Below are 22,288 nucleotides of genomic sequence, written 5' to 3' on the forward strand. Positions count from 1 at the left end.
AAAGGGAAGAACTACCCATACACAAACCTTCTCCCTCAACTGTTGCATTATTTTAGGGATTCCAACAACAGTTACATAAAAAGGCTGAATCATAAATATTAATACAAAAATAATTACAAAGAAAACTAACTTTGCTGGTGTTTGTGTGCCAACGATATGAATTCAGTAGAAAGAAAGGTGTACGCTCACTGTACGGGCTGTAAGGACACAAATATTAAAATGATACTATTGGCCATTATTAGTCTGCTTTATATGTAATCTAGTATTTGTTAAGTTAAAACTCATGTTCCTAGAACTAAATTCAAGTGTGTTTTTACAGGTTCACCTGGCTTTTCAGAGTTTGTTGAAGATTGCCTTGATGGTGAAGATTCAGACTGTGAGCTCTTATCAGACTCAGCTTCCGATGTGATGACGAGGAGGATAAAAGCTATGCCTGCACAAAAGTAATCAGCAATATTCTTCAGGAACTGACGCTGAAGAAGGAGATTTGCTGCATGAAGCTCCCATTTTGTTTTCTAAAACGTTTTCATTCCTCTGCTGAAGGGGGAGACGGGCCTCTTAGACGGCAATGCCGTCTCTCAGGGCGGGATATTTTTTATGGTGAATGAGATGTACGGAGATGAGGGTTTTGGTGGCCTTAGTCTGTACTAGGAACTGTCCCGGAAGCTCCCATCTGTATAAATTTTCCCAGCTCTAGGAGGAGAGTATTTTGGAAACGAGTACCTTCTGACGGATTCCAGCCATTGCGACCAGCTCCTACCTCAGCAAACCAGGTACAAGCAACTAAACTATCACCCCATGATTATATCAGGTAATACATACCTGCAGATATAAAAGACCTCACAACATTCACTAATATAGATTTCTGAAAGATACGGGAAAGATTCTAACAGAAACAGAGATGAGACGGTTTTGGGGAATTACAGTCACATGTCCTATTCAAGATATCCCAGAATTCGTATGTACTGGGCATCCAAAACTAGAGTTCCAAGTATAGCAGACCACATGACGAGAGAATACTTCCTAATAAGACATTCCTAATTTGAAATTACAGTAGTTGATGGTAACACAGTAACTAAGGAGGAGAAGGAGAACGACAAATTTTGAAAGGTCAGATATGGATTTCCTCACAGCTTGCCTGTTAAACACCCACAGCAAAAATATCTCTGTAGATGAACAAATTATTTCTTTTACGGGCCATGTTCCAGGCAGGCAGTACGTGAAAGGAGAACCAAACCAAGTCAATCGGGATTTGAAGCTGATGATGCACCACCAACCAAGAAGTTTCGAGGGAACGTTCCACATCCATCTGATCACCAGAGAAGAAAAGGAGCTCTCCAATTGCCAGAAATTCCCATGCCTTCAAGTAAAAAAGTTTCCGCCTGCCTCACTGCACTGCAAATTCAACTAAAATTAGATGTTCTGCCTGCAATCTGAATCTGTTGCTTAGAAGGAAGAGAGTTGTTTCAACTTATATCATGAACTGTAAAGTTGTATCAGAAATTGATACAATGGATGCTAAAAGATTTAAGTGAAATGAAAAATATCCTGCTTGTTTTTATCTTGAACATTTTGGTTTAATGTAATGTGCGCATTTCAATAAAAGTACTTTTTGCACAATTAGCATATACGACCACAGTACTGTTTCATTAATTTGTATGCATTAAACAAACCTCATTTCTTTATAAGAAATAGTAATTTGATGCATTTAAATATCAGATGTGGATTTCCAAAAAGTGTTTTGAATTTAAATTTGTATATAACATGTAACAATGTAAAATAAATTGAATACAACACAGCTTTGAAAAATTATATTAGTAATGAACCATATGTCATTGAATCCTGATGTCACCTATAGGATACATTATTTTTTCGGCAACTTCTCCTTGAGGAAACATAAAATCGACAATATACACTGAATCTAGTGGTAATTGTGGTGAAAATATCCAAAATCCTCAAATTTTTGTAAACTTTTTTTTGTTGGCACTGAGGAGGTTAAATCTAAAGTTAAAAAACAAAGATATTGTAGACAATCTTTTGATCATGAACAGCAAGAAGTAAGCCACTAACCTGCTAATTAGTCCTGTATGTGTATTATTGTTAACTGAGTAGTTATGTCAGCAGTCAAACGGTTTTCTTATTATTTAATGATATTATTATTATTATTATTATTATTATTATTATTATTATTATTATTATTATTATTTATGGTTTAAAACATTCTCATCAAACTATACAGTACTTCTTGGCGGAGAAATATGTTCCAACTGCGTATTATGAGTGACTTCAGACCCCTTCCATCAACTAAGAGAATTCATGTCATGTCATCATGCTAGTGTCATCCAAGCAAAGGATGGTTATTCCTACAGTAAGGTATGTGGTCATAATATTGCAATATGTTTGTGTAGTTACTATTAGTATTCTGATAGGCTAACTTCTAGATGGTAAAAAAATCTTTCAGCATTCCACTTCAACAGCAAAAATTCAAAAAAGCATCAGATCCTACCCTATCTCTTCCTCTTCAACATAACCTTACTTAGTGGGAAATTTGACAGCTATTCAATATTACTATAGCAATATTAATTCCTTGGGCAAGGCTGAGTAGCTCAGGTGGTAGAGCACTGGCCTTCTGAGCTCAAGTTGGCAAAATAAATCCAGACTCAGTCCAGTGGTATTTCAAGGTGTTCAAATACGTCACCCTCGTGTCAGTAGATATACCAACACAGACACGTTGAGGAACACCGCAGGAGAACATTCCGGCACCTCAGCATCTCCAAAAATCATAAAATGGATAGTGGAAAACAAAACCACTGTTATTATTATTATTATTATTATTATTATTATTATTATTTCTTTGGAGAGGATAATTCAACAGTCTGATGTTTCTGATTCAGTATCTACCAGAAATTTGCATGTTTTTTCTTCCTACTTTTGAACAAGCTGATCATAGAACATGACAAATCTGATTTAACACATAGGCAAATAAAACAAGAAATTCTGCAATCAAAGTAAAAATGAAGTTAACTTCTCGGCCCAGTTAGTACAACTAAAATAAATAAAGGAATTACAAATAGGTTTTCGCTCATAAATAAAACCTTGTAGAAAGTTCTGCACAAACATTTGGAAGTTATGTAAAGAATTAAATCATTAAAAAAAATGCAAAATGCTTTCACCATCAAAATAAATTTTAAAAATAATTTGTTTCACTTACCTTTGTTTTTGGTACTATCTTAAGTTGCAGTTTCTGATCAACTAAACTTGCCCCAGCTTCTGAAAGGTATCCTTGATTGGGAATTAAGCATGACCTCCCAAAGCAACAGGGACAACAAAGCTTATGCATCCATTTTGTCCACTTGGGATTTAAACGACCATAAGGTTCTTCATCCTTGGGTTTAAATACCCCAATAATTTTCTGAAAGAAATACAATACAATAAGTAAGAATTATCACATATTAAGCACACACAATAAATAAAATACAGTATAACAATGTCTGGCCTTCACAAATTCATTATTAACTTAATACATTACTTTTGTGAGGTAATATAGGTGTAGACTATTCCAATCATATCTGCAGGAAGACAGTACTTCTCTCTAGCAGATATTGTATTCTTTGATGAAATGAAAGAATTCAATCAATACTGAGTTTAATTATTGTCTTGAATATATTAAAAGGTCCTGGAAGGGAGTAACAGCCTTCCTTTGGAAGAACGAATATATCTAAAATTTCATAGAATGTAAAAAGAAAGTGCATGGAAAAGTCTTTGCCTACAGCAACAAAAATTGGATTTCTTGAGGTAATCTTTAAAAATATTCTTGTCCAGTACTGACCATTACTACTATCTACAATATAAGTGAAGAGTTTAAAACTGACTTTTAATCCATTACTAATAAATATATCCACAACTAATATTCAAACAAGCATCCTTCAGTATCAGCTATGGCTATTGGAATAAATACAAAGATATACATGGATTACGTATAACAATGAGTCTAGAGAGAGAGCATTACTTCATAGGACACTCAACATAATCTGTGAGTGCATATCCAGAATGGATTTTTAAAAGGAACCCTACAATTCTGTTGGGTTGGTGCAGTCTGACATATTAAGTAGCCCAGTATGTACTGCATGATATTTTGCAGCAGTACGAGTGTTCCATAAGGAGGCATACTAGTAGAAAACATAAAATACGTTGAAATCACTTTCAAGATTATATTTAACTTGCATTCCTCACAAGAAAATCGTCATACTGTTCATACCACAATGCACCACCCTGTTTAAAAATAAAAAGAAAGGCTGCTGAGTTACTGCAAGGGTGTGAAATAATTGCTTTAAGATGAGCTTCTGAAATTCTGCATTGTATCCAGTCGTGCACACAAAATTATCCACAAATTTTAGCAATGCAAGGCAGTGTCCAGTACAGGATGTAACTAAAATAAGATATGTAATTTGAACTGGTGGTAGAAGACTGTATTCTAAGCAAACATCTTCAAAAATTTTACTCTTAATTCGTGTAAGAGAAAATGAATCACAAGACTTTGATTAATGTTTTTGAGAAGTCAATGGGTACTGGATACTCCCCTCTACTAACAGAATGTCAACACAACTGTGATTTCCCCAGGTCACCCTCCCTTCCAAGGTTGTGCAATGTTCTAGGTCAATGTATCTCAAGGTCAGTGCACTGCGTCCTGCAGGCTGGTACCATCTCCAAGTACAGGCATGCCTCATACGAAGATAGTCAAACTGTTCGTACCATATTGCAACCAACCTGTAAAAAAAAAAAAAGGGGGCTGCTGATAAAACAAGATGTAATGGAGAAAGGGCAACACAAATGTATTGGGAGTATCTTCCCAACCGAAGATACCCTAGTGAATGGACTTTTTTCTTTGTTCTTCAGAGACTGAGAACTGGACAACTACAGCCTCAGTTTCTAAGAAGGGGTTGTTCATGGCAACAACATGTATTAACAGCAAAGAAAGACATTTTAGACTTGATTGAAAATGAACCCAGGAGGAGCACTAGAGGAATAGCTCAAGAGGCTGGTGAGTCTCGCTATGCTGTACACTGAACATTAAGGGAACAGCTGTATCCACACCACATAAGTGTTCAGCACCTTCGAGAAACAGATTTTCTCCACAGAGCGTTTCTGTCAGTGGTTTCTGAGTAACAAACAGCAACAGCCGGATTTTGTTACCTTCCCATTGACAAATTACATTTCACATGAGATGGATGGCATTTTCATAATACACATATCTGGAGCATAGAAAACCCCCACCATGTTTTCCAGAGACATTTTCAAGGGCAGTTCTCCTTAAAAGTACAGGTGGAAATTGAAGGGGGCGTAATTACTGGTCCTTTTGTACTTCCACCCCATTTGACGGGAGAACACTACTTGCAACTTCTAACAGATACGTTACCGAATGCTATGGATAATATTTCGTTGACATATGTAGCGATGTGGTTCTTACGTGATGTTGCCCCCCCCCCCCCTCACATTTCTCGATCTATGTGCAAATTTTTAGACAACCCATTTCTGGATTGCTGGATTGGTCAAAATGGTCCTGTGCAGTGGCAAGCTCAGATTTAAACCACTTGAATTTTTATCTCTTGGGCCATACAAAGGAATTTGTTTACAGAAGTGAAGACATCCAAAAGCATGTGTTTGATGGTGCTGCCATAATGTGAAATGATGCGGTGACACATAATGATGTGCGAGCAAGTTGGCTTCGTTGTGCCAAAGCATGTGTTCGAGTTGGGGGCCTGCATCATTTGGTACACTTCTTGTAAACTAACAACTTGCCAGGTTCACATCGTACAATTTTCTTTCATAGTTTTTGCTCAGCATAGTGAGGAGCTTGACTTTTATTTCATCTTTTAATCCTTAGCAGAGTAAGGAGCTCTATTTTCTTTAATTTCATCCCTCAACCTCTGCATAGTGGAGAGATTTTTTTTTTTCCTTTTCATTCCTAGTCACTCTCCATTGAACCCTGCATTCAAGATGTAAAACCATGCGACACGTACGAACGACAGTGTTTGACAGAAAATGCATTAACATTTGTTCCCGAATATTCTTCCACACTGGGGCTGGTTATTGAAATTATTTTGTCCTTTAAAACATTAATCAAATTACTTCCACACTTACTAGGTAGGCTACAGAGTACCATCAGTCCAAATATCCCAATCCTTTATATGTGAGGTTGCATTTGTTAACATAGGGATTTTACAAGACTAGCACCACTATTTTCTTACCTGAATCCTTCCGCTCCTCACACTGCCAACCCTGCTTGGATTACAGAACAACTACATTCACCGACCCTTGCCTCGCCCTAACCCACTCTGGCTACAGTAGGCTTAGTTTGCCACTGCTGCCTGAAGAGTAACTGATAACCTTAAAACACCAACTTTTTAAACATTTAATTTTATAACTAGTTGGTAATTTCTTTGCAGAGATTTTTTAGAACAGTCTCTTCTATCACCTGTTAGATGGACGAACCCATTACATCCTGTATATCTATTCACAATATAATATGGTAGTGTAAGTACATGGACAACTATCAAGTGTTCTTGGGTGCAAGAGGGAGCAACATGCACATCAGGGGATAAACATCAATTCTACAACAAAAATTTGGAACCCCATTAATATTTAGGGGGTACTACTAGTTTAAAAAATCCACAAATTTTTGCAGAACAGATAATGTGCAGTATTATTGCGCATATTTGGATAAAATAATGGAGTAGCAAATAATCATTCAGGATGTCAAAATACTGGGCATATTTTTTGTGTACATTTTCTGAAACAGGTTTTGAGAAGTTTAATAATAATATTTGCTTTACATCCCACTAACTACTATTATGGTTTCCAGAGACGCCGAGGTGCCAGAATTTAGTCCCGCAGGAGTTCTTTTACGTGTCAGTAAATCTACTGACATGAGGCTGACGTATTTGAGTACCTTCAAGTACCACCAAAATGAGCCAGGATCGAACCTGCCAAGTTGGGATCAGAAGGCCAGCGTCTCAAATGAATGAGTCACACAGCCCGGCTTTGAGAAGTTTATCAAAATGGCAGGGTATATTTTAGTACGGCAATTCTAACTACCACCTTGCCAGAAGAGACCAATTATTATGTATGCTAGTTCTAGCTACGTTCTCTAGCCGAGTTTTGAGCACAAATAAGTAAAACCTGAATTTTTCTACACAAGTGGGAAAATTAAGTACAGACATGCAAAAACTTTTGTGAGGCGTGAAAGATTGCTGTAAGAAATTCTTTGAAGGTTTACAGAAATTCTTTTAAAAAGAATTTTATGCTGTATGTCTGGTTGGAATTCAGAATCATTTTCCACCAATAAGCTATATCCACACAAACAATCAACTAGCTTTTTTTTTTTTGCTTTACGTCGCACCGACACAGATAGGTCTTACGGCGACGATGGGACAGGGAAGGACTAGGAGTGGGAAGGAAGCGGCCGTGGCCTCAATTAAGGTACAGCCCCAGCATTTGCCTGGTGTGAAAATGGGAAACCAACGAAAATCATCTTCAGGGCTGCCGACAGTGGGGTACGAAACTACTATCTCCCGAATACTGGATACTAGCCGCACTTAAGCGACTGCAGCTATCGAGCTCGGTCAATCAACTAGCATTTGTTGTAGAAATTACACTAAAACATTTAGCTCAAGAGGGTAGAACTAGTGAACAGAGGTGGCGTGTTTCAAAAAGAAAATGAGAGGCCTTACTTGTCTTTAGTGATCAGCAACAAGATACACGAGATAAGATGCAATGCTTGCTTGCTTGTTGTTTTAAGGGGCCTAACATCAAAGGTCATTGGCCCTAAGATGCAATGCCTTACCACATTCACTATATTAGACATTATGTCACTTTACTTTTACTTTTCACAGTTCTTGCAGAATTCTTACAACAGGAAAGAAATAGGTTTTTTTCACTGATGATGAAATGCACTTATATGATTTCACTGTCTCCTATCTAGTGCAGCATAACTATTGTTATAATGGCTGGAAAGATGGATTGAAGTAATAGGATGTTCAGGAATTTACATTATGATTGAATTGCATTAAATCATTTTTAAAAATTAAACAGGAAATACACAGCTGAAACTATCACAATTACCATGTAACCCTGCAACATAAGACCATTAATAATTTAATTAAACATGAAGTACATAGCTGAAACTATCGTAACTACCATGTACTCCACAGCGTAACACCATTTTACTGACTAGGAACCCATCGAACTTGAGATTGGAAAAGCACGATTTCAATTATGCTGATTGGAAGTTAACACACAACATTAGTTCACAAGTGCAATATTAGCTCCTAAGGGAAAACCACATATACAGGTGAATGTAGAAATTACCTTTAGGCGGTCCTAAAACACTCCTACCTCTGAATATCAGGATGAATTACAAGAGATAGGAGTTATGTTTTACAAAGGGGTCATCATCAGAGTTTTTAATTTGCACTGTAAGGAGCAAAATAATGAAAAGCAAGACACTGCACTAAAAATAAAAGCTCACTCCATCTAAATAAGAAGGTAACTACTTTGAAGTTGTAAAACATTCATGACAAACAGAATCAACTATCCTTGAAGAATATATACTGATTCAACTACAACCACTACAGTATATCCAACTGTTGCCATGAAAGAACCCCAAGCAGAAGGCTCCAGGACTGTGTGTCTATGTAAAGTACTCAGCCCGAGTCCAAACAAATTACGGCAACATGTTACATAATGCCAATTTGCATTTCTGAAGGCCATAGCGAGGTCCAGCCATTACAACTTGTTACCACACAACCCTCTATGGATGGACGAGAAAATTAATTGAATGGACACCCTAGAGTTGGTGTAGGATGCTATATAACAACTATACACGAAGGTAGACAATCTAAGAGATCGTGGATGAAATCGGGTCACACACCACGTCTCAGATACTGCGCCTAACACATGCAGCAAGATGGCTCATTGAAATACTGGAGTGGAATTTCATGGGGTCACCGTAAACCTCTGATGATTGTTTAGGGCACAATAAATGCTCCAAATATAGTGACAACATACTCCAACCATTTGTGGAACCGTAACACCAGCATTTTGAAGACAACTTCATCTTTTAAATTTTTTTTGTTAGTGGTTTAATATCTCACTAACACATCTGAAGATTTTCGGCGACATACGGATAGAAAAGAGCTAGGGGAAGGTAGCGGTCATGGCCTTAATTAAGGTACAGTCCCAGTATTTGTTTGGTCTGCAAATGGGAAACCATGAAAAATGATCTTTAGGGCTGTCGACAGTGGAATTTGAAAGACTTCATGTTAATGGACGATAACACAAGTATATTGTTAACACCTTCCTTCATTGTAGTGGTATCAAAACAAAGCGGCCTGAAAGTTCTCCAGACATGAACTTCGATGAAAATGACTGGAATAAGCTGTTTATAGACATCCTGAATTATCACATTATCTGCAAGACTTCTCCAAAATCACCAGTAAAGAAAGGGGCAAATTAGACAAACAATGGCTAGAAGATACAGGGTTGATGAAAGTATGCCACGATAAATTAAAGTATGCATCCGAGCAAGGAAGGCTGCTACGCAATATTAATGCTGTCAAGACTGATATGAAAATCTATAACTAAGAAACCAATGATGTGATCCTGAACAGAAAGATTTTCCTTTTTGATCTGCTGAGCAGGGATAAGTGAAAATGTATTATACTTACATAAATCTGGTCCATTTATCGTCTAAAGCATCATGAACTATATACTTCATAGGGGATGTACAACAATTCTTGATGTGTGTGGAATTAATCTTTCCACATGAACCATATCACTTCACTGCTTATGCCACCCAATGTAGAAGGTAGCTGGGCCGTACGATCAACCGTATTGGATCGGTACGTGTTGAGAGACCAGACTAAAGAATGGTTCATCAAAAGGGGGTAGCAGCCTTTCAGATGTTGAATGGGCAGCAGCCAGGATGATTGATTGAAATGGCCTTGTAATAATACTTAACAAGCTTCCTATGCTGATACTGCTGCAAGGCTGAAAGGACAGGCAGCTTTCTCCTGAATAAAACATTCCAGAGGCAAGGTAGTCCCCCATATGAATCTCCAGGTGGGGACTACAAGAGAGAGGATGATCATCAGGAAGATAAATACCGACATTCTGCAAGTCGGAGCATGGAAGTATGAGCTTTAATCGTTGTGGTAGGTTAGAGAATCTGAAAAGGGAAAAGGGTAGACTGAAGTTAGATGTAGTTGGTATAAGTAAACTACACTGGTGGGAGGAGTAGGAGCAGGGTTTACGGTCCGGCAACTACAGAATTAGCAACAAAATATCAAGTAGAGGAAATGCAGGAATTTGTTTGATAATGAATAAGAAAATTGGGCAACAGGTAAGTTACAATGACCAGTTTAGTGAATGGATTATGTCAAGATCAACACCCAGCCATTGCCCACCACAACAGTAAACGACTACATGCCGACCAGCTCAGTAGATGAAGAAATTAAGCTAATATAGAGAGAATATTTAAAACAATGTGTAAAGGCGGGTCCAGAGTTGTTGCATATCCCTATTATCGTATCTCTGTTGGTATCGCCCGGTGAAATGAAATGACGTATGGCTTTTAGTGCTGGGAGTGTCCGAGGCCATGTTCGGCTCACCAGATACAGGTCTTTTGATTTGACGTGACCAAAGGCCAGCACGCTAACCATTTAGCCATGGAGCCGGACATCACCCGGTGATACAATAAGAGACAACATGAGAATTTTCCTCCATCGTATTGAAACGGGAATGCTCTGCTAACACCCGACTGAATGGATTCAAAACGAGCGCCGAGCGAGCAGGCATTATGGGGAACAGCATGCAAGCAAGCACTGCTACAGAGTGCCAGCCAAGGCCAAGTGATGTCACACCAAAAGTTCTGTTCGATTCTGTGGCATTTCATCACGAGCGGAAGGTTAAATCGTAATTTCGAGAACGTCAGCTTGTAGGCCAGGACAACAAATGCTACTACCCAAAATTTCATTAAAATCGGCGGAAGGATGGCCGAGATATGAATTTTTTTGAAGCTCATATTTCCAGTCTCGCCGTCTGACCTTGTGTAACATAAGGGGGTCGCCAGCCTCGAAGAGATCAGGGTGTGTCAATTGAAAGCCTTCTCTGTGGACTAACTCTGTGCGTAAGCGAAAGCTTATTCACTGATAATATCGGTCTGTTGAGCCGAGTGACATTTCGTTACATGAATTGTGTAATTGAAGAGACTGTACAGTAATCACTTAATATTTTGAAACTGTGCTTAAAGGACTTAGGGCATAAAGACTGTGCTTTAGCCGTTTCCTCTACAAGAGACTGTGTTAGGCTATTTCATAAAATTGTGCCCTAGTGAAAGAACAAATCTTTTTATGGACAGTGTCACTTTGTTTCGTAAAGGACAGTGCCTACTTTTCTTTCAAGTTCGATAGTGACTATTGCACGAACAATATTAATCATTCTCACAGAACTGTGATTTTGAATTCATCTCTTTTTCAAATGTGCGTCCAACACCATTTATAGTGGAACTTATTCGGCCAGTAAACAATGTCTCGCCACAATTTGTAGTGCAGTGCGGTAGAGAAGTGTCGTATCAGATTCCACTGACATTCTGTGCTTACGTTTTACATTTCTCTGCTCCTTTCATGGGACTTAGTTGAATACAAAACTCAACAACTATTCCACGCTGCACTATCGTCAGACGACCGCCCCAGGTTCGAGTCTCCTTCAACACCAAGGGCTAAAAACCGCCATGAGACGCCGCCGACAACGTGGAACGACGCCGACGCCGCAGAGAGACGCCTTCTTCACATCTTCGAGGACGTTCAAACCATTCGTCTGTAAAAGGTGATATAATTTCCATGCATTTTTCTGAATAAACTGCAAGCTCCACTTTAAATATGAACTCATTTCACTACCCTTCTATTGTACTCTCTAAAGCATGAACCGTACACGCCTTGGCGTTATCCATGCTCTCCACAAAACTGAAGTACAGGCGTTCCTGTTTCAGTATCATCCATGCATATCCATATCCTATAACCTGTATCAAATTCGTGCAGTGGAAAAAAAAAGGGCTGAATTCCAGTTTCGTGCCAACTTTCAATCAGCAATGACTACACCTAACTTGAAGGCAGCAGCAGCTACGTACATGTACCTTCACTAAGCTAAAAATAAGAGAAATAAGAAATAACAATTTGTGGATATCCCAGTATTCCATCTGTTGGTGGGCATACATTTTCAGTCGGTAGAATATACAAAAATTTCACAACAATGAATCCCATGTGTCCTGCTTTTTTATTTTACTAAAATGTGCTATGTCTTGTGGGTTTGATATCACATCCCTCTTTTTTTTGACTTATCAATTATCTTTATCACATCCTCCTTACTCCAATTGAAAAATACTGAATCGAAAACATGAATAATGATCTCTGGTGATAACTGTCATTTATGTGGAACTGAATAGCAACAGTGTGATGCAAAGTATTCACATCCAGACTAGCACGTTGGCACTACGAGTTGTCCCTTTGATGCGACGGCAAAAGACTCGCAAGTCAGCGAACAAGCCGCTGCGTACCACTATTTTTCAAGGTAATGACAACACAGGATACTGTCTACATTGATAAGCAGCGGAGATATGGTACGGGGATACGTAACAAGTCTGGATCCACCTTAAAAGGTGATGATGAGAGACTGCATATTAGACTGTTTTGAAGACTTCTGTGTAGAGCATGGCAATATATGAAATACAACACTCGACAATAACTGGTACAGAAAGGAGGAAAATAGAAGCTTTTGAAATGTGGTGTTATAGAAAAATGTTGACAGTGAGATGGGTAGATAGACTACAAATGAAAAAATACTGAGTGAAGATTGGGAGAGAATGATTTGGCAAAATTTGACTACAAGAAGAGAAATTGAAGCGACATATCCTGAGACACCCAGGACTTGTTCAGTTAGTTTTTGAGGGAAGTGTAGGGGATAAGAATGGTAGGGGTAGACCAAAGAATGAATATGGCAAATAGCTTAAAGTAGATGTAGGATCTGCTAGTTACGTAGAAATGAAAAATGTTAATAAAGGGATGGGAGACATGGAAGGCAGCATCAAACCAGCCTATGGACAGTCATCCAAACCTCAAAGTATAATTGATCACACAGATGTGCACATGAACCGTACACGCCTTGGCGTTATCCATGCTCTCCACAAAACTGAAGTACAGGCGTTCCTGTTTCAGTATCATCCATGCATATCCATATCCGATAACCTGTATCAAATTCGTGCAGTGGAAAAAAAAGGGCTGAATTCCAGTTTCGTGCCAACTTTCAATCAGCAATGACTACACCTAACTTGAAGGCAGCAGCAGCTACGTACATGTACCTTCACTAAGCTAAAAATAAGAGAAATAAGAAATAACAATTTGTGGATATCCCAGTATTCCATCTGTTGGTGGGCATACATTTTCAGTCAGTAGAATATACAAAAATTTCACAACAATGAATCCCATGTGTCCTGCTTTTTTATTTTACTAAAATGTGCTATGTCTTGTGGGTTTGATATCACATCCCTCTTTTTTTTGACTTATCAATTATCTTTATCACATCCTCCTTACTCCAATTGAAAAATACTGAATCGAAAACATGAATAATGATCTCTGGTGATAACTGTCATTTATGTGGAACTGAATAGCAACAGTGTGATGCAAAGTATTCACATCCAGACTAGCACGTTGGCACTACGAGTTGTCCCTTTGATGCGACGGCAAAAGACTCGCAAGTCAGCGAACAAGCCGCTGCGTACCACTATTTTTCAAGGTAATGACAACACAGGATACTGTCTACATTGATAAGCAGCGGAGATATGGTACGGGGATACGTAACAAGTCTGGATCCACCTTAAAAGGTGATGATGAGAGACTGCATATTAGACTGTTTTGAAGACTTCTGTGTAGAGCATGGCAATATATGAAATACAACACTCGACAATAACTGGTACAGAAAGGAGGAAAATAGAAGCTTTTGAAATGTGGTGTTATAGAAAAATGTTGACAGTGAGATGGGTAGATAGACTACAAATGAAAAAATACTGAGTGAAGATTGGGAGAGAATGATTTGGCAAAATTTGACTACAAGAAGAGAAATTGAAGCGGCATATCCTGAGACACCCAGGACTTGTTCAGTTAGTTTTTGAGGGAAGTGTAGGGGATAAGAATGGTAGGGGTAGACCAAAGAATGAATATGGCAAATAGCTTAAAGTAGATGTAGGATCTGCTAGTTACGTAGAAATGAAAAATGTTAATAAAGGGATGGGAGACATGGAAGGCAGCATCAAACCAGCCTATGGACAGTCATCCAAACCTCAAAGTATAATTGATCACACAGATGTGCACATGTAACAACACTGTTTTAAATCACAGTAGTATTCTTTCAAATTAGCATCTAGACACCTGGACATGGAAATTATTTTCCCTACAATAGCACCTGAAACTTCATGAAGCCATTAGAGAAAGAGTACAGTGAAAGAGATTCATACTTGCACGTAGATTCATTTAAAATAAATTTTCACCCAGTACTGACAAATTAGTTCAAAATCGTTACATTTATTTTTAACCAGCAAGTATGTGAAAACTTTGCAGTCAAACATAATTTTAAAAATAAAAGTTTAGACAAAACATGTAAGGGTTAACAGAGCTTCAGTTCCAGGATTTCCTCTTACATCACACACACACAGATAGGTCTTATGGCAACGAAGTTCCAGATTTTATGTTGAACTTTGCAAATTATCTTACCAACAAGAAAATCTGCAAATTCTCACTATTAGGAAGTCAAATCTGGTAAACATGGTTTCTATTAATTCAAATTACACAGCCATATATTCCTAGCCCTAATATTTCAAAGTAATGACTGTACTTATGATAAACTATTGAATTTATTTTTATAAAATATGTGAATATTTGACACCTTATGTCAAACTCCAAAGAAACTTATTTTCGGTTGAATTATAAAACAATGCACGTAAGCCAAAATAAAACTTGAGCCGACATTAAAATTAAATGAAAACGTTTACCAAATCGCATTATATTCATCAAAAATAAGCGGAGCTGAATTTAATAATAATAATAATAATAATAATAATAATAATAATAATAATAATGTCATTATGTCCCACTACTTTTACAGTTTTCAGAGATGCCCAGGTGCCAGAATTTAGTTCTGCAGGAGTTTTTACTTGCAAGTAAATCTACCAACACAAGGCTTATGTACACGAGTACCTTCAAATACTGAGCCAGGATCGGACCTGCAAAGTTGGGATCAGAAGGCCAGCTCCAGAGCTGAATTAAATTTCTAAATGATTTTCATAGAGATTATGAGATAGTATCTGGTAAAAAGTGTCAAAAAACTGTTCAATTTTTTTAATAACAATTTGATGAAGAAAACTGCAGGTCTTGCATGAACAGCAAGGGTTCGTATTGCATACTGGAAAAAAAAATTGTTTTTGAGACATTAATCACTGGCTTTAAAAAGGAGAGTCTAGATAAGTTCTTAGTTTTTTTATGGTCAGAGTTGACAAGTGACAAACACATGAAAATGATCATACGCAATTATCTTCATATTGGTCTATATTGATACAATTACTTCCAGAAATTAATAGATGTTCACAAATTAAACACAGGCAATCAACTCTATTAAGGTTCTCTCAAGGAAAAACTGCAAATTTCTCCTTAGCATCATTCTTATTACCCAATTTATGGGTTTCAAATGAGAGTACTCATGTGACAATTCATGATTATGTGAATGCTGCAATTCTCATTGATGCACTTTCCACAGACTAAACTAACTGAACAGGATGAATTTGACATTCATCAATATAATATTTTAACCAATGTGAATGTCATTAGGAGTAATTTTAATTTTACGAATTTATACTAGTAGTGATGTCACCGACAAAAATTATACTTTTTTTTTTTAACGAAACATCAAACATCACAACACAACTCAACTCACGACCACATCAACCAATTTTTAATGTACAGTTTTGTCATTGTTATATGTATACACTATCAATTACCTGCAACTTTGCTCGCGTTGATCTTGTAATTTGATTGAAGTAATTGTTCCTTGGCATTGTACATAGACATTATCTGAAAATTCCTAAAGTATAAAAACACACCCAAAAAGGGAGTTTCATTTACCCCAGAAATTCTTTGTAAACCATGTTTGTGGTATTACCTTTTGGGGCTGAGACAACCATGCAACACAGAACTGTACATGTGAGAAACAGTCTTCTCTCAAGAAGAAAAATAAGTACATGTTTCTTTATTTTTAAAGGAGAAACCAAATACCTATTCCCACATCTGTAACATCTTCAGTTTTTGAGATATACATAGGTATCCCCATAAATGGAATTCAACGCCTTGATCAGTCCTTCCCCCACCCCCATCTAAGTGTATTTTCTGAAAACAAAAATACAGGTTTCTTTATTTTTAAAGGAGATTCCAAATACCAAATTTCACGTCTGTAACATCTTCAGTATATTCATAAAAAATAACGAAACTATTTTTCACTTCTTTTCACCCCCCGTTAAGTGCCTTCTTCGAAAAAAATAAAATAAAGGTACATGTTCCTGTATTTTAAAGGACTTTCCAAATACCAAGTTTCCTGTCTCTAACATGTCAAAAAAAGTGTTTCATTACCTGTAAGGAGATTCCAAATACCAGTTTTCACGATTGTAACATCTTTAGATTTTTTGTATACCCCCCAACCCTCCGCCTCATTTTTTTTTTCCGAAAACCAAAGAATAAGCGTTTCCTTATTTTTAAAGGAGATTCCAAATACCATTTTTCACGTCTGCAACATGTTAAGTTTGTGTGATATACTGTAGATTTGCTAATTTTATAAATTCAGCCCATTTTTCAGTTCCCCTTAAGTGGATTTAAAGAAAAAAAATTGTTCCTTTACTTTTACAGGAAATTCCAAATACCAGTTTCCAGATCTGTAATATGTCACGTATCTGAGATAATTTGCAGATATAGTCTTAATAAAAATTCATCCCGTTTGTCACTCCTGTTCGCCCCCTATTCATCAGATTATCCAAAAACACAAAAATACGTGTTTCATTATTTTCAAAGGAGATTCCATATGTCTAACATCTTCAGTCTGAGATATAAGTCTCCTATAGAAGGTGTTCAACCCCTTTTTCACCCCTCCTCCCCGCAATGGGATTCCCCCCCCAAAAAAAACCTGTTTATTTTTAAACGATATTCCAAATACAGATTTTTATGCCTGTAAACTTTTATTTTTTTTGGGATACATATATCCTCATTTTAAAAATCCCCCCCTCACCCTTTCACTCCCTTAGCGACAGAATATCAAAAAATCCTCCCTAAGTGAACACCTACACTACAATATGAATGTATCCCGAAACTTTCATTTCTTTATGTCCAGTAGTTTTGGCTGGGCGATGATGAGTCAGTCAGTCAGTCAGTCAGTCAGTCAGTCAGTCAGTCAGTCAGGACATGTTATTTTATATACTGTATATAGATTCAGAGTCCAATGCTTTGTCAATTTTTAGTTATAACTGGCTGAAGATGATTAATATATGATTGAAACTTCCCACAATGTGATATATATAAATAGTCACATCTATATATGTTTATGAGGATACTTTATCTTTAAAACTGAAGATGTTACAGATGCTATTTTTTTTTTTTTTTTTTTGCTAGGGGCTTTACGTCGCACTGACACAGATAGATCTTATGGCGACGATGGGATAGGATAGGCCTAGGAGTTGGAAGGAATCGGCCGTGGCCTTAATTAAGGTACAACGCCAGCATTTGCCAGGTGTTAAAATGGAAAACTACGGAAAACCATCTTCAGGGCTGCCGACAGTGGGATTCGAACCTACTATCTCCTGGATGCAAGCTCACAGCCGCACGCCTCTACGCGCACGGCCAACTCGCCCGGTGTGTTGTTACAGATGCGAAAGTTGCTATTTTGAATTTCCTTTCAAAATGAAGAAACACGTGTTTTTGTGTTTTTGGATAATCCAATGAATTGGGGGTGAACAGGAGTGACAAACGGGGTGAATTTAAAAAAATATATCTGCAAATTATCTCAGACACTTAACATATTACAGATTTAAAAACTGGTATTCGGAATTTCCTGTAAAAGTAAAGAAACTTTTTTTTTTTTTTTTGAAAGTCCGCTTCAGAGGAACTGAAACAGGGGCTGAATTTTTAAAATTAGCATATCTACAGTATTTTATTATTATTATTGATATATACAGTCGTATCAGCACACACGTTTTTAAAACATAACCGGTTTTCGGACACTAAGGTCCATCATCAGTGTTAATATTTAAATTTAATTTCACATAAGTGTGTCGTCAAAATGAGTTAAAAAAGAGTTTAAATTTGTAGCCCTGTTGACATCAACATGTTAAGGCTGGCTTTCCTTCGTGCTCAGGCTGTTGGTCGAGTACTAACAAGCGTTCAGCTTTAACTACGGAACCGCACTGCAAGCACATGATGTTACGTAACATCATGTGCTTGCAGTGCGGTTCCGTAGTTAAAGCTGAACGCTTGTTAGTACTCGACCAACAGCCTGAGCACGAAGGAAAGCCAGCCTTAACATGTTGATGTCAACAGGGCTACAAATTTAAACTCTTTTTTAACTCATTTTGACGACACACTTATGTGAAATTAAATTTAAATATTAACACTGATGATGGACCTTAGTGTCCGAAAACCGGTTATGTTTTAAAAACGTGTGTGCTGATACGACTGTATATATCAATAATAATAATAAAATAATTATATCAGCACTGTCAAAATGGCTTTGATATTTTATAATGATTATAATTTATCTACAGTATATCTCAAAAATGTAACATGTGCAGACGTGAAAATTTGTATTTGGAATCTCCTTTTAAGAAACATGTATTTATTTTTTCGACTTGAGAGACAACTGTTTTTTACATGTACATTTCTATGTTGCATGGACGTCTTAGCCCCAAAAGGTAATACCACAAACATGGTTTACAAAGAATTTCTGGGGTAAATGAAACTCAATCTTTGGGCGAGATTTTACACTTTAGGAATTTTCAGGTAAGGTCTTAGTACAATGCGGAGGAACGTTTATTTTATCAAATTACGCAATCCACGCACGAGCGAAGCCGTGGGCGGGTAATTGCTAGTATCTATATATATAAAATAACGTACTGACTGACTGACTGATTCATCATCGCTGAGCCAAAAGTACTGGACAAAGAAATTAAAATTTGGGGATACATTTATATTAGGGTGTAGGTGCTCACTCAGGGAGGATTTTTGGAAATTTCGTCGCTAAGGGAGTAAAAAGGGGGGGTGAAATTTTAAAATTAGGATATCTATATCTCAAAAACTTAAAAGTTTACAGATGTAAGGACTGGAATTTGGAAACTTTTTTAAAAATAAAGGAACACGTACCTTTTTGTTTTCCGAAAATCCCTTTAAGAGGAGGGAGCGAAAACGGGAAAAAGGGGTTGCATGCCTTTTATAAGGAGACTTATCTCAAAAACTGAAGGTGTTGCAGACGTGAAAACTGGTATTTGGAATATACTTCAAAAATAACGAAATGTGTATTCTTTGGTTTTTGGAAAAGACCCTTAACAGGAGGGAGGTGGAAGAATTGAAAAATTAGTTGAATTATTTGTACGAGTATACAGGGTAAACAACAAATGCTGCACGTGGAAGTCTGCATGCAGTTCCTTGTCGAAATTCATGACAAAATTCTATCTTGCAAAACCTATTCCCACCAATAGGTTTAATAGAAATGTGAGTTAAGAAACTACGCTCTGGCAATGCCGTAGCGGCGTGAAGCGTGGCCAAGCACAGGTCGCACGAACTCTGCGCTCTGCTGGAGCTGCCTCATTAGCTCGGTGAGAAGAGGTAATGCCATAAATGCCGGTTGTGCGGACACGCCAATGTTCGAGTCGCATTCGCGCCAATTTTTTTTTCAGTTAATGTATCAAATTGTATCCAATGTACACCTCCACTACGCAATACACTACGATCTGTCTTACTGTTACAGTTACCTTTATTTAAACATTCAAACATAACATGAACTTCTCACAGACTTAAACGAGCACTTTGTTTCGTCCATGGAACAAATAAAGCCAATACTTAGAACATAATAGTGGACACAGTAACATCGTCTCTATCCAATTAGGTACAAGGAAACAATACAGTACAGTAGGTAGGCTACATTGGATTGCCCATTATGCTACGGACATTAATTCCACAGTGTTCATGTGACGTCCTGTCTTATCTTCACAGAGCCGGTATGTACACTTATGAGCAATGTTCACTTTACAGCACATGTTCAAAGCAACAACCTTGCATTTGCAAACACTTCGCCGCTCGCTGGAGCATATTTTGCTGGACCCTACGTAACACGCTTGCATCCACCATTGCCGATGCAGCATGCACACGAGCTATTAGGTCATGTACATCCGTCGGTGGATGTTCCTTTTAGTGTCCCCAGAAATAAAAATGTAGTGGATTAAGGTTTGGGGAACGTGGGGGCCAGAACATTGGACCTCCACGACCAATCCATTTCCCTGGAAATGCTTCATTTAACCAGTTACGCACAGTCATTCCATGGTGTGGCAGTGCACCATCATGATGAAACCACAGCTATATAGAAATAATATGAATCACCACCTTATCAATACACTATTTTATTTACTACCAAACTGGTAAATAGGGTCAATACCGGTTTCGACCCCTAAGGGGTCATCCTCAGTTGACACATATAAATATCTATAAAAACATCACATATAATAGTTAAAGTTTAAAATTGATGTGTCGTTAGTATACTGGTAAGTACATATGCATGTATTATGGAATTTATAAGTTTGTTCTATTAGAGCTATTATGTAGATTTTCTGTTTCTTTGTAAACAGTTTCAAAAGTATTGTATTGGATGTGGTTCATCCATTTGACAAAATGCTAGTGGATTGAATATGTACATTTGCTGAGAGGTACATGCTATTCTATTTTACAATTTTTGTTATTACATAATATGGGGTAAAATTGTTACATTTGCACATATATGGTGATATTAGGTACAATGTAGGGTGTTAAAGATGTACTATTTGAATTTTCAGTATCCTGATTACATTTCATGTAGTGGTTGTAAGGTTTACTGATTCACTTGTTTAGTTCAGTTAAATACATAATGACCTTGTTGGTTTGAATTCTTATGATTAAAATATTGGTATGTAATACCTAGTTAACATGAATCCTTAATATTAATATATAAGTTTGTAGCACCTCTTATTCCCGTTTTCAGTCTTAAAATAGAATTGTGTCTTGACACTTTATTTTGTTAGACATATAAAAGTCTTGTTAAAATAAAACTTTGGGGCTAAAACCGGTATGAAATACCTATTTAAAATACATTAGATAATGGTATTGATATGTGGTGCTATGTGCATATTCAAAAAATCTAAATGAAATATAAATATAAATTGGTGACAGTACTGTAGGTTGTTGTGTTGTAGTTAACGGCTGGTCCATTAAAAATATATATGTTTACTTGAATAGGATCGATCACATGCTGTACGCGTTACGAGTGAAATTGCATAATATATTATAGTAATAACTGGTAATTTTGTAGGATACTGCTGTTGTAGTTGGAAATCTTGAATATCATTGAGAAAATGTTCTCATCTTGTCGCGTGTCGAATACAGGTTGAGTAGGTCACCATTAAGAGATGAAGTGCATATTGGATGTCGTATATCTAAATTAGGTTGTACGTTGGTTGTATCGTGGAGACGTGTTGTAAATTAATATATGTTGGCTGTTGGGATCGTGTGCTCTGTATGGCTGTCTGTTGAGATCTGTAGCGTGTTGCTCTCAACAGACAGCCATACAGAGCACACGATCCCAACAGCCAACATATATTAATTTACAACACGTCTCCACGATACAACCAACGTACAACCTAATTTAGATATACGACATCCAATATGCACTTCATCTCTTAATGGTGACCTACTCAACCTGTATTCGACACGCGACAAGATGAGAACATTTTCTCAATGATATTCAAGATTTCCAACTACAACAGCAGTATCCTACAAAATTACCAGTTATTACTATAATATATTATGCAATTTCACTCGTAACGCGTACAGCATGTGATCGATCCTATTCAAGTAAACATATATATTTTTAATGGACCAGCCGTTAACTACAACACAACAACCTACAG

General features: G+C 37.2%; 1 protein-coding gene across 1 annotated transcript in view; it reads right to left on the reverse strand.

Annotated features, from left to right (window-relative positions):
- Pi4KIIalpha (phosphatidylinositol 4-kinase II alpha) overlaps positions 1 to 22,288 on the reverse strand; it is a 281,979-nt gene that overhangs the window by 151,140 nt on the left and 108,551 nt on the right. The window contains exon 3 of the mRNA XM_067140835.2: positions 3,212 to 3,412. Within this exon, the coding sequence (XP_066996936.2) occupies positions 3,212 to 3,412 (201 nt within the window). The remainder of the gene's footprint in view (positions 1 to 3,211; positions 3,413 to 22,288) is intronic.

This window comes from Anabrus simplex, chromosome 2 (assembly GCF_040414725.1).
Source record: "Anabrus simplex isolate iqAnaSimp1 chromosome 2, ASM4041472v1, whole genome shotgun sequence".
NCBI classification, from domain to species: Eukaryota; Metazoa; Arthropoda; class Insecta; order Orthoptera; family Tettigoniidae; genus Anabrus; species Anabrus simplex.